The 15,372-nt window shown below is 38.5% G+C and overlaps 1 protein-coding gene across 5 annotated transcripts in view; it reads left to right on the top strand.

Moving 5' to 3' along the window:
• Znf654 (zinc finger protein 654) overlaps positions 1 to 15,372 on the top strand; it is a 139,819-nt gene that overhangs the window by 88,836 nt on the left and 35,611 nt on the right. For all 5 annotated transcript variants that reach the window (XM_023719236.1, XM_023719235.1, XM_023719234.1 and 2 more), the window contains exon 3: positions 9,574 to 9,655. In XM_023719236.1, coding sequence (XP_023575004.1) covers positions 9,574 to 9,655 — 82 coding nt within the window. The remainder of the gene's footprint in view (positions 1 to 9,573; positions 9,656 to 15,372) is intronic.

Here is a 15,372-nt window from a genome sequence, read left to right as displayed (position 1 = left end):
GCCGGCACAGGGTAGCAGGACGCTCTCCACACACTCACCGGACCTGGGCTAGGACTGGGTCTGGGGGTTCCCGGAAGTCGGCAGAAATTCCTACTCAGCGGGAGGGTTGGGGGGCGGCTTAGGGGGCGGGAGAGGGTCCGGCCCATGCTGCGCCTGGGCTGGGACTGGTCCCGCCGGCGCAGGGTAGCAGGAAGCTCTCCACACAGTCACCGGACCTGGGCTAGGACTGGGTCTAAGGCATATAGTTTATAATGTATTTGTCTCCTACAAATTACTTTTAGTCACTTGTTTAGGTAATTTTATATCAGATACTTAATCCAGTTGAGGTAACTGAACTGTAAATAATAATAATAGTAGTAATAATTTTCCCAAGATTATAGATTAATATGTTGATTATTAACATGTTAAATTTAAACATACCTTTATATAACTAAGACTACAAGTTAATGCATAGACTATTAAATTTGGTTTTTTGCTATGTAGTTCAGCCTGGCCTCGAACTAACTTTGACGCCCAGGCAGGCCTCAAACAGCAATCCTCCAGCCTCAGCCTCTCAAATACTGGGATTACAGGCATCCTCCACCCTACCATGCCTGTCCAGCACAGATCATTAACATTAAATTTTAAGCGTACACATACATAATATATAGAAACACATGCTAAACTTAATGCTAAAAATTTATGTAAATAATAGTAGTAGATTTTTGAGAGTAATCTTTTGATGGATTTGACCACATATTTCAATAATTTTGATAAGTTAAAAATGGTGTTACAGTTCAATAAAACTGACATGCACACTTAAAAACAAATCTCTGAAGATCTTGTTTTCTTATGGTGTGTTTAAGAAAGTTGGTTAATGCCAATAGTAATAATAATAGTACCATATGGGCATACCTTATTTTACTGTGATTCAGATTTTTTTAAGGTGAATTGAAGTTTTGTGGCAGCCCTGTGCCCAGTCCATAGGCATCATTTTCCCAATAGCATGTGCTCACCGCATCACATTTTGATAATTCTCAGAATATTTTAAGCTTTTTCAGTATTGTTATATCTGTTATTCTGACCTTTGATGTTACCTAATAACTAGGGCATTACGAACTGTGTCCATGTAAGATACACTTACTTTCAGTATTCGGACTGCCCTAAGTGGCTGTTCCCTCCCTAGCACCCCTAATCCTTGAGACACAACAATACTGAAATTAGGCCAAGTAATAGCCGCACAGTGGCCTCTAGATATTCAGGTATAAGGAGCTGGCAGACATCTCACTGTAAGTTGAATGCTAGAAATGCTTGAGCTCAGGAAGGAACACTGAGATGAGCTAGCTCTCTGGCCCCAGTTTTTCAAGTTACAAATACAAAGGAAAAGTTCGTAAAAGAAGTTAAAGGGGGGGGGGAGTTAAAAGTGTTACTTCAGGGAGCAAAGACGTCAGACTGATACGGAGAATGTTGTAATAGATAGAAAATAAACAGAGCTACAACTTTCTCTTAAGCTAAAGCTAATCCAGAACAAGGATGCAATGTCTGCAGTTCTCTGAAGTCTCATAGAAGTCAGGAAGCTACAGAAGCAAAGACTCATACTAGCAGAGATTTGCTCATGAGGTTGAAGAAAAGAAGCTCCTTTCATAACATAAAATTTGAAGTGAAACAAGTACTGCTGTAGAAGCTCCAGGAAGATATCCAGAAGGGTCTGATACCCGAGGAAGGTAGCTGTGATAGTCAGCTCTCTGTTATAGGAACAGAATATCTGAAATAATCATTTTACAAAGAAGGCATACTTACTCTGTCTAGTAGTTTTGGTTTTAGTCCTGTGGGCCCACTGCTTTGGGCCCATGGTAAGGCAGTAGCATGTGAGGTGCAGCTGCACAACAGAGGAAAGTACGCCTCCTGACCACCATGAGGCGAGAGAAGAAGTGTCCCATAATCCCTGTGCCTCTAGTGATTTAAAATCTCCTGCTGGCTTCAATTTTTAAGAGGATTCACTGCCTCCCAATAGTTCTACAGCTAGAAGTATCTCATGAGATTTTGGGGAATATTGAAGATGCAAATTATAGCAGTGCCTACACTAAAAAGAATGTCAGTGTAGTTGAAGTAGCCTTTCAGTAGAAGATGCCCATTAGAACTGTGATAGCTAGAGAGAAGTCACAGAGCTCAGAATTTTACAGGACAGGCTGTGCTGAGGGGCTAGTGTTCTGCATTACTAATTTGAAGGTCATATGCCATTCTGAAAACACTAGGGTCCTTAAGGGTTACACTAAATCTATGCTGCTTGTGTTCTTATCAGTGGAATTGCATCTCAGTTAAGTCTACAATGTAAGGAATCTGAGTTGGTAACTTTCAAAGGTATCCTGTACGAGGCTCACTTTATTGGCTTGTGAATGAATTTACTTAGGAACAATTAATTCTCCCAGAGCAGAACTAATTCATGAGTTGGGCACTTACTATACTTGGATGATAACACATGTGTTTTCAGCACTGTTTATTGAACATTTTAAGCCTACTGTAGTGGATTTCTAACTGGTGGTCAACTTGATCCACCCAGCTGAATTGAGCTAATGTGGTGCTGGGTGTGGGAGGCACACCTGAGGATTTTTGCCAGCAGCGTAAGAGGCAGCACTGTTGGGACATTCTTAGGGATACTGTTTGGAGAAGCTGTTGGAAGCCATTGGTTCTCCTAGGCTGTTCTGGGTGACCTTGTCATCCTGGCTTTCCTGATGAATTTGGCTGTTCTTATTGGAGGAGAAGCTTGGGACCTTTGTTGTCACTGAGAATAGCTACCGTTCATTTTGAGGGAGCTCTGGTCCTCATCTTGAGCATCACTTCTTGGCTCTGGAGGGAAGATGGTACACTCACTGCTCAGTCTCGTGAAGAATCTTGTCGCATTGCCTTTCCCGTGGGAACTCAGCTTTCTTCATTATTGGAGGAGCTCAGGACCTCACTGTTGCTGAGGATGGTTGTGGTACTTTCAGGGGAAGCTCTGGTTACTACCTTGAGTGTTGTTTCCTGGCTCTTGTTCAGATCCTTCATCCCGCTGACATAGACTGTGTAGCGACCACCACTGACTGTTGGGCATTTCCGGCACAGATTCATTAGGCAGGCCTACATGAGACAATTTTGTGGGCTCTACGCCTCCAGCTGGACTTGTAGGAGGCATTGTTATGGGCTCTTGGTTTTCAGCTGGCCTCATGCAAGATATTAGGATCCAGGTACTTGGCTGGATTCTTTGGTGTTTATTGTGGACAGATTTCCTGCACTCCCTGTATATGATTCTTTGGATGATTCATTATAAAATAATATTATAAAATGTGTCTTGTATTGCATTGCTTTCCTTGCAAAACCCCAAACCATCGCACCTACTATTGATTCAAAATGTTACTTCTCAGTATCAATACACCTGTTACTGGAGATCTCTGATAGTACATTGAGATTAATGTTTTCATGTCTGCTAACTTAACATCTATTGTATAGCGGTTGGCTCAAGGAGTAATTTAGACTTTCAGAATTTATTTTCTAAGGCTGCATGTAGTGATCTCATTGGTGGATCTGGGCAACGTAAATTGAAAACCTAGAAAGGATTCACCAATTCAGATGCCATTCAGAACATTTGCGACTCAAGGGATGGGTCAAAATACAGTATCACCAGTAATTGAGATTTGGAATGAGTTGATTTTCACTGACATAGATGACTGAATTGTTCAGAACATGAATGAAATAACTGTAGACCCAGTGGAAATACATAACTGGAATTAGTTAACGAACCCAAAGATGTAACCCTAGGAGAATTACTTTACATCTCGGTGCCCCCCAGTTTCTTTATTTCTAAAGCAGAAATAATAATAGTAGATCCTTTCTGAGAAACAGTCTCTGGTACTGAGTTGTACTGTTAATACAGGCGTATCTGGAAGATACTGTACTTTTGTTCTAGAACATCATCAATAAGCAGGTCGCTTACATCTTTTGTTTTTCCTGAACGTATAAAAGTTATGCTTACAAGTATGCAACACCAATGTGTATACACACACACACACACACACACACACACTCTCACACACACATATATATATATTCATTAAAATACTTTATTGCTAAAAGGTATTAATGATCATGTTAGCCCTTCAGGGAGTCAGACCCTTTTTTATGGCTCATGTCTCCATTTTGATGACTGCTCACTGATTAGTAGCTGCTGACGGCGAGGGTGGCTGTGGCAGTTTCTTAACATAATAATGAAATTGTGTATCACTTGCATTTTAGTTACCAAAACAGCATCCTATAGAACAAAATGAACTTTCAGAATTTCAATTAATTCTCTCAAGCTTAGCTTTATCTGCTAATCTTTGATAGTAGTTATCTTTAATCCTTAGTTGTCATTTCAGCAGTGTTCACAGCCTCTTCACCAGGAGCAGATTCTGTCTCAAGAAACTCCCTTTCTTTTTTCCAAAAGGTCTTTCTATGATGCCCAGGCCATCAATCCCTAGGATTAAGCAGTCCTTTTCTGTCAGTTTCCTGAGTAGCTAGAAGCACAGCACGGTGAACACTTAAGTCAGAGCTGCATTCGAATGCAAGCGGTGGGTCTGTACAGGGCCATGTAGTAAACCCTGTAGGCCTTCAGCCTTGAGATCTCTGCTGCCTCTGCTTAATTCTGCCACTGTAGTGCGAAAGCAGCCATAGTCACGTGTAAGTAAATGAGCAGGATAGTAGTTCAGTAATGCCTTGCTTAACAATAGCTGAATGTTATGTAATGTTTTCATCATGAAATATTCTTTTGACTTTTTTCAAATAATTTAAATATGGCTACATGCCAGTTTAAATATGTCATTCTTCTCTTAGGCACTGTACTAAAATTGACCTTCCTTGGGCTAGATCTACCCCATAGGTAGTATTCTCCAGCCCTGCTGTCGTTTACCACTTATATTGTAAGGTCTTCCTTTTTTTTCATTTACTGTGCATACTGTGCAGAGGTTTTTTTCTTGAGGACTTGATAAATTGATCTCTATAAGCATTTAGTTGATTCTTTACACTTGTCAGTAAATGATGTCAAATTTGAAACATTTCTTTTTCTGCATATAATCTTAGAAATCTTCCGTTAGTGATTTCAAATTTTGTTTCACAAATATTTGTTGCAGACTTTCTTGATTTTAAAGCAGAGGTAGGCAGACCATGTTGTTTCATATTTATTTATTCTTATTTTGTAGTGTGTGTATGGGTTTTTTTTTTCTCATTTTATTATCATAAAATTGGACCTTGTTATTGAAGTATCTAGTCATGGGGCAGGCACAGTTCTCTTTGTTGACTTCCTTTTTTTGTATTTACATAATTCAGACAACAATTCTACATATTTGCACATTCTACATTTGTGATATTGTTTGAGTGTACCCTGAGTCTTGATGTACTGAAATTAAATCCCCATTGTGAGGAATTAAGAGGTCAGAAACTGATTCCTGCTATGGTTTTTATGACTTTGTAAGGTGACTTAGATTCCAGTGATTAGGTCATGATTGCTTTATAAGCAGAGGAAAAGAAACCGCAGAAGCATGCTCCATGTCTTCACATGCAGAGCTTTAAGCTACTTTCGGGAGTCTGCTGGCCAAAAAGCCTTCACTCGATGGCATCACCCACCTCCATCCCACCTCACCCCACCCCGAGGGTGTTTGTACTTCCGGAACCAGGAGCCAAAATGAAACTATAAAGGCAGCTTGCCTCAGATATCTCACTGTAGTAACAAGAAAGACTAATAAAATTCTCTCCATATTATGTATGACTCTTTAGAAGGTCATGTTGATCTGCTTACCAATTATAAAATAATATATTTTCCTTCCACTAATAACCCTTTTAGTTTCTCAGTACAATTCATGAATCATTATTATCTGCTTAACATTGTGATGCAGTGTTACTCTTTTTTCCTGAGTGCAAATTTAATGACTCTATTTCCCCATGTTATAATAGAGATACATCCAAAAGAACAGAAATACAGATAAATGAGTTGTATTTTTGTCTAGAGAGAAGGGAGTTTATAGGTGAAGTAGCTAACTGAAATCATGTGAGCAGGCTTTGAAGAAGTAATAGATTGGAAGGTGTGAAAGGGCATAGGTGTTCAGGAAATGGGGAAAACTGAAGAGAGCAGCAGTCATGATAAAACATTTGTGTGAAAGAGCAGATTTAGATGAAAAAACTATTCCTAATAGTAAGGTATTAAGATAATAAAAATTGTCATTTTTAATGTAGATCTATGGTCTCAAATATCTAAATAGGATAGGAAGGAAATATAAGTGATACATAGTTAGATAGGCAGTGTATGGATCAAATAAGAAAGGTAGATGGAGACTGCCAACGTGGAAGGGAAGAGTCCATAACCTATTTAAACACACTAGCTAGCTGCTCAGCTTAGTTTATCATGTAGAAATACCAGACTTGTGTTATCAGCGTTCTTACTTTGCAAAAGCACTGAAAAACCTAGAAGTACTGTGTCACAGTTTTAAAATACTGACAGTTAAATGTTTTTAGAACAATGTATTATCCATACAAAATGAATATGTCATCTGAAGCTCTGCCTGAGATGGTACAGTCAGAACAGTTGTAAAGTCTACAAGCAGTAGGATAATTTTTATGTTTTACAAAGATAAAATGACAGCTATGTTGAACTTGGATTTTAGTAAGTGTGGAATGACGAGTGGAAACAGGTCTACTAAAGAAGTTTAAAGATTAAATGGATATGAATTATTAGTGCTTTGTTAATAGGGATGGTAAAGTTTCTGGAGGTACATGTGATGGGGCTTTTTTTAAACCTTGATGAATAGTAAAATGATTACAAAAGAGTTAATAGTTAAAGATTACTTTGCCTTTTCCTTAAATCATATTAATCCTATGCAGAGACAGCTGATTTTATCAACTTGTCTGTATATCCCTGTAGCTGGTCTGACAGTACGTAGCCTGTATGTGCAGGTGTGGGTATGACTTGTCCCAAACTTCCTTCACCCACGAGGGACACATTCCAAGGTGTAGATGCCTACCGTTATGCATGCAGTTGTTTTTACTCACCCTGCAGCACTGTCACACAGTGAGAGTTATCCGTTCTGCCCCGGCATCTCCTCTACATCACCACTTCTGTGCTACAGGCCACTTTAAGTAAAATGGGATGTACCCTTCAGCATCAAGCATCGCAGAGACATGAGGAGAAGGCAGGCGGCACACGCGGTGGTGTTCAGTTTCCTCGTGCTGTTCTAAAGCTGCCCCCTTTAAAACTTCTGAGCTGTCTAATCTCTGGAATTTTGCATTTACTATTTTGGGCTGCAGTTGACCACAGAAAGTGAAATGATGGATAAATATATGTCTATATCTCTGCTTAGCAGTGTGTCTTGGGTTTTTGTTTTTTTAGTCATATGGCTGTAACTATTCTATTATTCTTATTAATAGTTGTACTATATTTCATTGTATGACTATAGGTAATTAATTTACTGTGTCATCTGTAGTAAATTTAGGGAGGTTTCATCTTTTGCTACTAAACTTTGTTTCCTGTGTACTGTATATCTATATTAGTTTGGGCTTCAGTGTGTGTGTTTAGAGGTTGAGATTCTTGCCAAGTGGACTGCGAGTTCAGATGGTATGTGTGCGTTTTAAATTTTAATGACTATTAATGCATTGCCTTAAGTGAGCTGCAGTCCTGCACACTCCCTCCACAGGTGCCATAGCCTGTTGCTGTACGCCAGAGGTATCACAGGATAGATCAAGTATTTGCAAATATAGGAAAAATGGCTTTTCGCCTCATAGGGTTTTCTGAGGTATGAGTAAGGTAGTCTGTCTTTCATATTTTAAAAATCTATTTGCATTTTCTGTAAAATAGTCTTTCCCAATTTTTTACTCCATGGCTGGCTTTTTATAGTGCAGTGACACAGTGCCCGCCTTTCAAGCATGCCGTCCTGAGTTTAATTCCTAGTACCAAATAAAATAAAGAGAGATTCCTTGTGGAAGATTTTTAATTAAGGAAAGTGAGCAAAAGTTTTTTTCTCTGTGTCATTTTGCTTTTAATTGGGTTAAGTATTTTTTATATAGTATTAGAAACACCTGTATTCTCATAATTATGTCTGTATTTTCTCATAGGTGTATCAGTCTAAGCTGGGTATAGTGGCACATGCCTATAATCCCCAACTGTGGGGAGCTGAGACACAAGGATTTCTGTGAGTTCAGGGCTAGCCTGAGCTACAAAGTGAGTTCAAGGCCAGTCTGAAATACATAGTGAGGGGCCAGGGAGATAGCTGAGTAGGATAAGCACTTGCCAAGGGCCTGAGTTCAATCCCTGGTTCCGCAAGAAAAAAAGAAATAGTGAGATCCTGTCTCAGAAACTAAACAACAACAACAACAACAACAATAAAATTTGTCTTCATTCATGATTTGATTAATAACCATTTATAAAAGTACAACCCTAGGTATTCTTAGTTGAATTTTAGAGTTTTGTATCGTTTGCATTTTAGTATTGCTAAAATTTTTTTTTTTTTTCTTTCAGAACCGGGGATTGAACTCAGGCCCTTGTGTTTGCCAGGGAAGCACTTATTCCACTGAGCCATTTCCCTGGCCCCAAAATCTTTTTTTTTTTTTTTTTTTTTTTTTGGCGGAACCGGGGATTGAACTCAGACCCTTGCGCTTGCCAGGGAAGTGCTTATTCCACTGAGCCATCTCTCTGGCCCAGTATTCCAAAAAATTTTTAAAACTAATTTTATAATTCAGTATGCTCATTATTATGAAATAGCTCATATTCCTTTCTTAATGAAGTCATAAATTATTAGAAGCATGCTAACTATTTTTAGTAATGAATATTTTACTTTGTTTATGTTAACTATTTAGTAAATTATTTAAACAGGAATAATTTGATCAGTCCTTTTATGAATGAATGAGATAAGCAAGGTGCACCAAGGCTGAGGAATTAATATTACTTATTAGATATACTTGGTGATACGTGCTCAAATAGAAACAAGCTGAGAGCTCATGGTGATTTTCTCTAGCTTATCATCTAGATGGATGTTTTTGTTTCCATTTTATTCATTTTTTGTATCCTGCAAAAAGGATTTTTAATTTGCTGTGTGACCCACTGCTCCTGGATAAAACTGCACTTTGTTCATTTTATATCATCCTTCCATGTACAACCACCATGTTGTATATCTTTAAATTTTATGTAGTGCCTCCTGAATATTGATGGGCCTAAGTAACATAATTGTTTCACTCTATAGTAACATCAGTGTTTTTGTATTATTTCGTAAAAATATTTCTTTTTAAAATTTTACTGATAATATGAATTTTAAGTGATACAGTTTTTGAAAACTACGTATCTTAAGGGCCAGCGAGATAGCTCAGCAGTCTAAAGCACCTGCTTAGGCAAGCACACGAGGAGGACTGTGGTTTGATCTCCAGCGCCACATGCTGTGCCAGCCCCGCCCCCAGGATTGGCTGAACCAGCCATAAGACAGACAAACAAAAAAATAACCACTATATATCTTAAGACAAATTATTTGATATTAAGGAGCCATTGTCACCTAACACTAGAACAAAAACTCAGAAGCAATTAAAGTCATCATTTCTTCCTTCTAGGAGTTTCTTTGAGTTGCTGCTGTTCTTTGGAAGAGATGAGTTTTATGAAGAACCTTTAAAGGATATTCTCGGATCGTTCCAGGTAAAATAGCTCACTGCTTCACATTTTATTCAAAACTCTTTTATATTCTCCCCTGAAAGATAATTTATTGATTATTTATTATAAAAAGTTGTATGGTTACCAGGTAACACTTTTAGGATCCCATTATGCTGACAGATAAGAAATACCTTAAAATTAATTTTTTACCTGTATTCGCAAGCAGTTCATAAGTCAGAGCCCAGTCCCACATTTATTAGGCCAGAGCTGCTAACAGCTTCTTGATCCTTAGCATATTTGGGCTGCTCCTAGCTTCTCTACCGTAACTCTGATGTAGCTTGATCCTGATGAGCGTGCATTTTTCTTTTCTAGCCTAGATGCAAGCTGGCTGCCCCTGGCCACCTTTTCCTTTTCCTATCTTAATTCTAGAGTAGCCTGTACAAGCAAGGAGGCAAGATTGTTGTTTTTTTTTTAAAATCTGGTGTAGATGAGAGTAAATCCAGAAAGGAGAGCCAAAAGATTGCAGGCCCTCTCCTGTAGGTCTTAAGAACACTTGAACCAAGCCTGATGGCATATAACTGGAATCCCAGCAGTTAGGAGGAAGAATCGCCCATTCAAGGACAATCACCAGTTCAGGTGTAGCCTGGGCAACAACATCCGGTCTCAAACTTTTAAAAAAGAGCTTGTGAGGTAGCTCATCCCCTAAATTTTGGCCCAAATGCAGGAAACCCTGGATTTAATTCACGATACTGGTATAAAGCAAAAAGCCCAACTCTTCTTTTCACCACATACTTGGCAAGCCACACCTAGTGCACAGCTTGGCTCACTCACGCTCCTCAGCATTACCTCGTCAGGATTCTGGGGAGTGGAATAAAGGGAAACGAGTTTTGAGCTCTTCTAGGGTCAAAGTCTCTACCATACTTTAAATTTATTACTACAATGTTAAAAGGTTTGTGGCCAGAAGTATTATTATATTAGGTAAATTACATTGAACATTTTACTTTTCCATTTTATTATTATATTCAACAAAGGGAGAAATTCTCATGAGCTTATGATCTACTTAGACTACCATTAAGCATAGAACACATCATAATTTTCAATTTTAGTTTTCTCTTGACATATGTATTCTTACCTATCCATTCTTGAATTTTTGCTATGTGGATATTTACTGAATCCCTTTGATGTGCTAGCCAACCACTGAGCTCAGGGAGAAACAGTCATAATCAAAACAAAATCTCTGCTACTGTGGAGTTTAATTTTCTGAAGGGATAGAACATTAAATCAGACATTTACAGAAATAGAGCGTTTCAGAAAAGAACAAATGCTGTAGGGGAAAAAAAAGGCAAGATAGGGAGATAGCAAATGTGGGATAGTGGTTTACGGAAAGGTGTTTTCAATTTTAAGTGGAGTGGTCATATGTAAACTGGGGATGATTGTGTGTTTGCTGCATAGAGTGCAAACACATGTGACTTGGCATCGTGCCTGGCACAAATGATGAATGATGTCATTGCTCTCGAGGTAGGCTGCCGAGCCTGTCTGGTGAAGGTTGTAGGCTTTTAAGTCATACTACCTGAATATTTGTTATAAAAAAACCAAAGCCTACCTCTTAAGCTTATTCTAATCTTCCATGAATTTTTGATCTCCTGAAGTCTGAGTTGTACAAATAAAGATTTCTTAAACTCTTCTTATCCACCAGTTGAAATTTTTTCTCTGCCATGTTCCCAAGATGAACCTTTATTCTTGCAGCTGGGTGTCCTATTGCCGTCTTCTAAAGGTTTGCTTTTTAGCTCTGACTTGTAGTTAGTTTTCTTTACCTCAGCATAATAAGATGATGCATTTTTCACATGATGTACCACTCTAAACATAATCATCAAAAAATTTCCTAGTTCTCCAGGAAAATGATAAAAAATATAAAGTGATAGAAAATTTCATTGCAAATGTTAGCATGGAGAAATGTTTTATGCCAGAAAGAGCATTCAAACATGAAACCAGATTGAAAGAAAAGCCAAATAATACTTGATTGAGTGTGATGAAGTAAGGAATACCTGAGAGGAATAGAGAGAGCTTCATCTAGGTGTTCTCCCTCACATACTTCCTGTCCCCTTCCATTTAGCTGGGGGCTAGATCTGGAAGATGGTGGGTGATTCAGTGTAGCAAAAGTATATGAGGACTGCAGGGTGTGGCTCTGCACTGGAGCCTTTTCAGTGAGCGGTGCAGCCTGCACTAGTATTGATAGGTAAGAAGGTCTTCAGAAACGAGCGTGGTTGGCTCTCCCTGAAGATTTTTTTTTTTAACTCCATTTTATTGATAGAATAGACTAAGTAAGCTATAGTACCTATAAACTTTACCCCTTTCTTTTTATTTGGGTTTGAAGGATACATAGTAGTGGATGTACCTTTCCACTAATTAAAAGCTCTGTTCTAGATGTTCTAGGTAAAGCTGACCAAAATGAATTACTATATTGCATCTCATTTTTGCTGAAGTTGAGTGCAAGGTACCTTGCATGCAATGAAGTAAAATTGCAAAGAAGGATGGATTAACCTTGGAGAATTTATGAAGATGAAGTTTGTGTAGAGATGAGACCACTAAATTAAAAGTGCCATGAAAGTGAATAATAGCAGACTAATTGAGACAAAAACCCAATTAGTGAAGGAAACAATCCCTAAAAATTCTTTTGCTACTCGCGATTACATTCAGGCATTTCTTGTTAGGGTTTTCAGTTTTCATAGTATTAGAACATAAACCCACTGTCTGTCTTTTAGAAGGAAACGAAAGTGTGCCATAAAATAGTGTCATAACGTAATAGAAAAAAGTAAGACTGATCTGAGGAAGCAAGTGAGCATTAATGAACTATCTTTATTGCAGCTGTTGTCAAGATTCTACTAATGTCAAGTGATTTTGAAGAAAGGAAATAGAAGTTGTGAAAACAAACACACATACATAGTGATTGTGAACTAAAGTTTCAGGTTCTCAGATTGACTGGCTGAGGATAAGGAGGAGGATAAGGAATATAGAGATGAATCATGTATGTATTGGGGAGTCTACAGTGAAGTAACAGCATAAGCTGGTTTTATTTGCTGAGTGGCATGATGACAGGAGGAAGGGGATATGCAAAGATAAAAGTTCCATTAGAGACACTGTTTTAAATGATATTGGACTATCCAAGTGCTAGATGCTTAGATTCATGGTTCTGTGTTTGTATTTTCCTAGTTATTTTTTAAACCAAGAATAGATAATACTTTTATAAATTGAGAGAAATAAAAAAGATTCAGTAACCTCAAAGTTTTACTGCTCAAGCTGTACAGTATTTTAATGGGCCTGCCCTAACCCTAATGAAACACCTTTTCCCTCTCTTGCATTGTTTTCAAGCGTGAGCTCTTTTGTTCTGACTTCCCATAGGCCTGAGTTCAGGAATTTTCTTGGTCCCAGCCTCTATCTTTATGTTCTTGTTGTTTGGATGATTAGGAGGTGATAAAGGATACCATCTCCCAAGCAGGAAGAGGCCCAAGGCTGTGTTACTACATAATGTTGTGCTTGGAGCAAAAAATATCCAAGGTGAAAGAACTTGTGTTTAAGTATTTTTTGTTTAAATTTTCCATTGCTTCGAAGGGCAAGTATTGATATTTCCTAAAACTGTACACTGGCCGCTGAAACCTCAAATTCTGAACAATGCCACCTTCCTGGAATGGTTTGAAAACACTTCCAAAAATTAATTTGGCAAGGTTTTGTTTTTTTATTTTTTGGCGGAATCGGGGATTGAACTCAGGCTTTTGAGCTTGCCAGGGAAGCGCTTATTCCACTGAGCCATCTCCCTGGCCCTCTTGGCAAGGTTTTAATTTTGGTATTAGAAACATTCTTTTCAGTTCTGATTTAAAAAAACCAAATCAGCTGCATTGCGAAGGCATCACCACTGCTTCTCCTCGTGCATTCTGTGCTCTGTTCCCCACTGTGCACTGTGCACAGCGAGCACACAGCAGCCAGCGGTGGCAGGGCCAGGCAAGCGCAAGCCACTTCTGTCATTTGTTCACCTCTACAAATGTCTCAGTTGGAGGCCCTTTGTATCAATGAAAGTTGACAACTCAGTTGCCCTAAGTTGTGGACTTGCTCTATTTGTACTTTGTGTGTGTTTTAAATATGATACTGTACTTGAGGAACATCTCACTTCAAGTCTTAAGCTGGTATACTATGAAGAAGTATAAGAGGCAAAGTTATTTCAGCATAAAATTTAAAATAACAGCAAAGTACCAGAGGTCAGTCCCCGTACTGCGTGTGCTGGCCCCATCCTGGATGTGCCAAGCCAGCCAGCAAGGCCGGCCATGGCGGTGCATTTGTGTAATCCCAGCAGTGGGGAGGCTGAAACTGGAGGATCGCTACGACTTGGCGCTGGGAGTAAGACCCTGTACAAGATACATAAAATACTAAAAATAAAAAAATGATGAAATAATAGTTAAGCTCAAGGGTGAAGACCAAGCCTCCAAAAGAGGAACGGCAGCATCAGTAGGTTGTATAGTAACTGCATGTGACTGCAAGAAGGCACGAAGCACTGTGCGCTGATAGTTCCTCACGTCTGTACCCAATCATAAACAAAAATTTATATTCGGAGCACCAGAAATCCAGTGCTGTCAGCAGTAGTCACCTAACCTGCCTCCCAAATCAACGGTGGGAGTAACATTGTGCAGCTGTTTCTGAGAATGTGCTCAGAGTTTTGGTGGATAAAGTCCTGGACTACAGTGGTATCTGTAGAAATGGCATGCAGCAGCAGGCCAGGCGATGCTAAAGAAAGCTCAAATGATGTTAGGATCAAGAGGCAAACGTGAGTTGTCTGTTTGGGCCTAAACCCAAGTGTGTCAGCAAATGATGTCTAAGACAAGGACTCTGCAGGGTTCTGTAGCTATATTTCACAGGTTTTTTTTTTTAAAGCTTGATTGCATATTCTCGTGTGTATGTTTTATTATTTATATGCATATATTAATATACACATTGTAAAATATTTAAAAATGATAAAAGTAAAAAATTTTAAGTACTGTAAAACTGACAGCAGTTTGATGGAATACATCCTATAGTGTTTGTGAAAAATTTTAGCTGTAATTCAGTATAGATGGAGATATAGATAGATAGATAGATAGATAGATAGATAGATAGATAGATAGAATGATAGATAGATAGAATGACAGATACATATTTACTTACTTAATTTATTGTAAACAGCTGTGTGGCCCCGTTAGGAGTCCAGGCGGCATCACCGTGCCAGGCCCAAGTCTGTTACGCTCCCTGATGCTCAGTTTTACCTGCTGACATATATCAAGAGGGCATCACTGGAAGTAGAAAAATGTTTTTTTCTAAACCCTGATCCTTTTAAAATCTTTCACCAATTATACCAAGGATTTTATTGAAATTTTACTAAGTTTCTGTTATTCCTGAAGTCAGTAAAATTTGCCTGAATAGCAACCATTGTTTTTTATTATTATCTAAAGAGACTAAAAAATAGTAAAAAACAAAAACATTAGAAATAATATAGAACTTCACCAAACAGATCAATAGGATTCAACAGTGCTTGCCTTATTGCATAATGTCTTCAAATTAGTTGTTCAGATTACCAGAATAAGCATGCAAAATTGATTTAAAAAGAAAGGAAAAAAGTTTTTATATGAAATTAAAGAATAAGAAAGAAAATGTTGGGGGCCGGGGAGATGGCTCAGTGGAATAAGCGCTTCCCTGGCAAGTGCAAGGGTCTGAGTTCAATTCCCGGTTCTGCCAAAAAA

The sequence above is a fragment of the Octodon degus genome, unplaced genomic scaffold (genome assembly GCF_000260255.1).
Source record: "Octodon degus isolate 3935 unplaced genomic scaffold, OctDeg1.0 scaffold00066, whole genome shotgun sequence".
Classification (NCBI taxonomy): domain Eukaryota; kingdom Metazoa; phylum Chordata; class Mammalia; order Rodentia; family Octodontidae; genus Octodon; species Octodon degus.
This window is presented reverse-complemented; position numbering and strand designations above follow the sequence as displayed.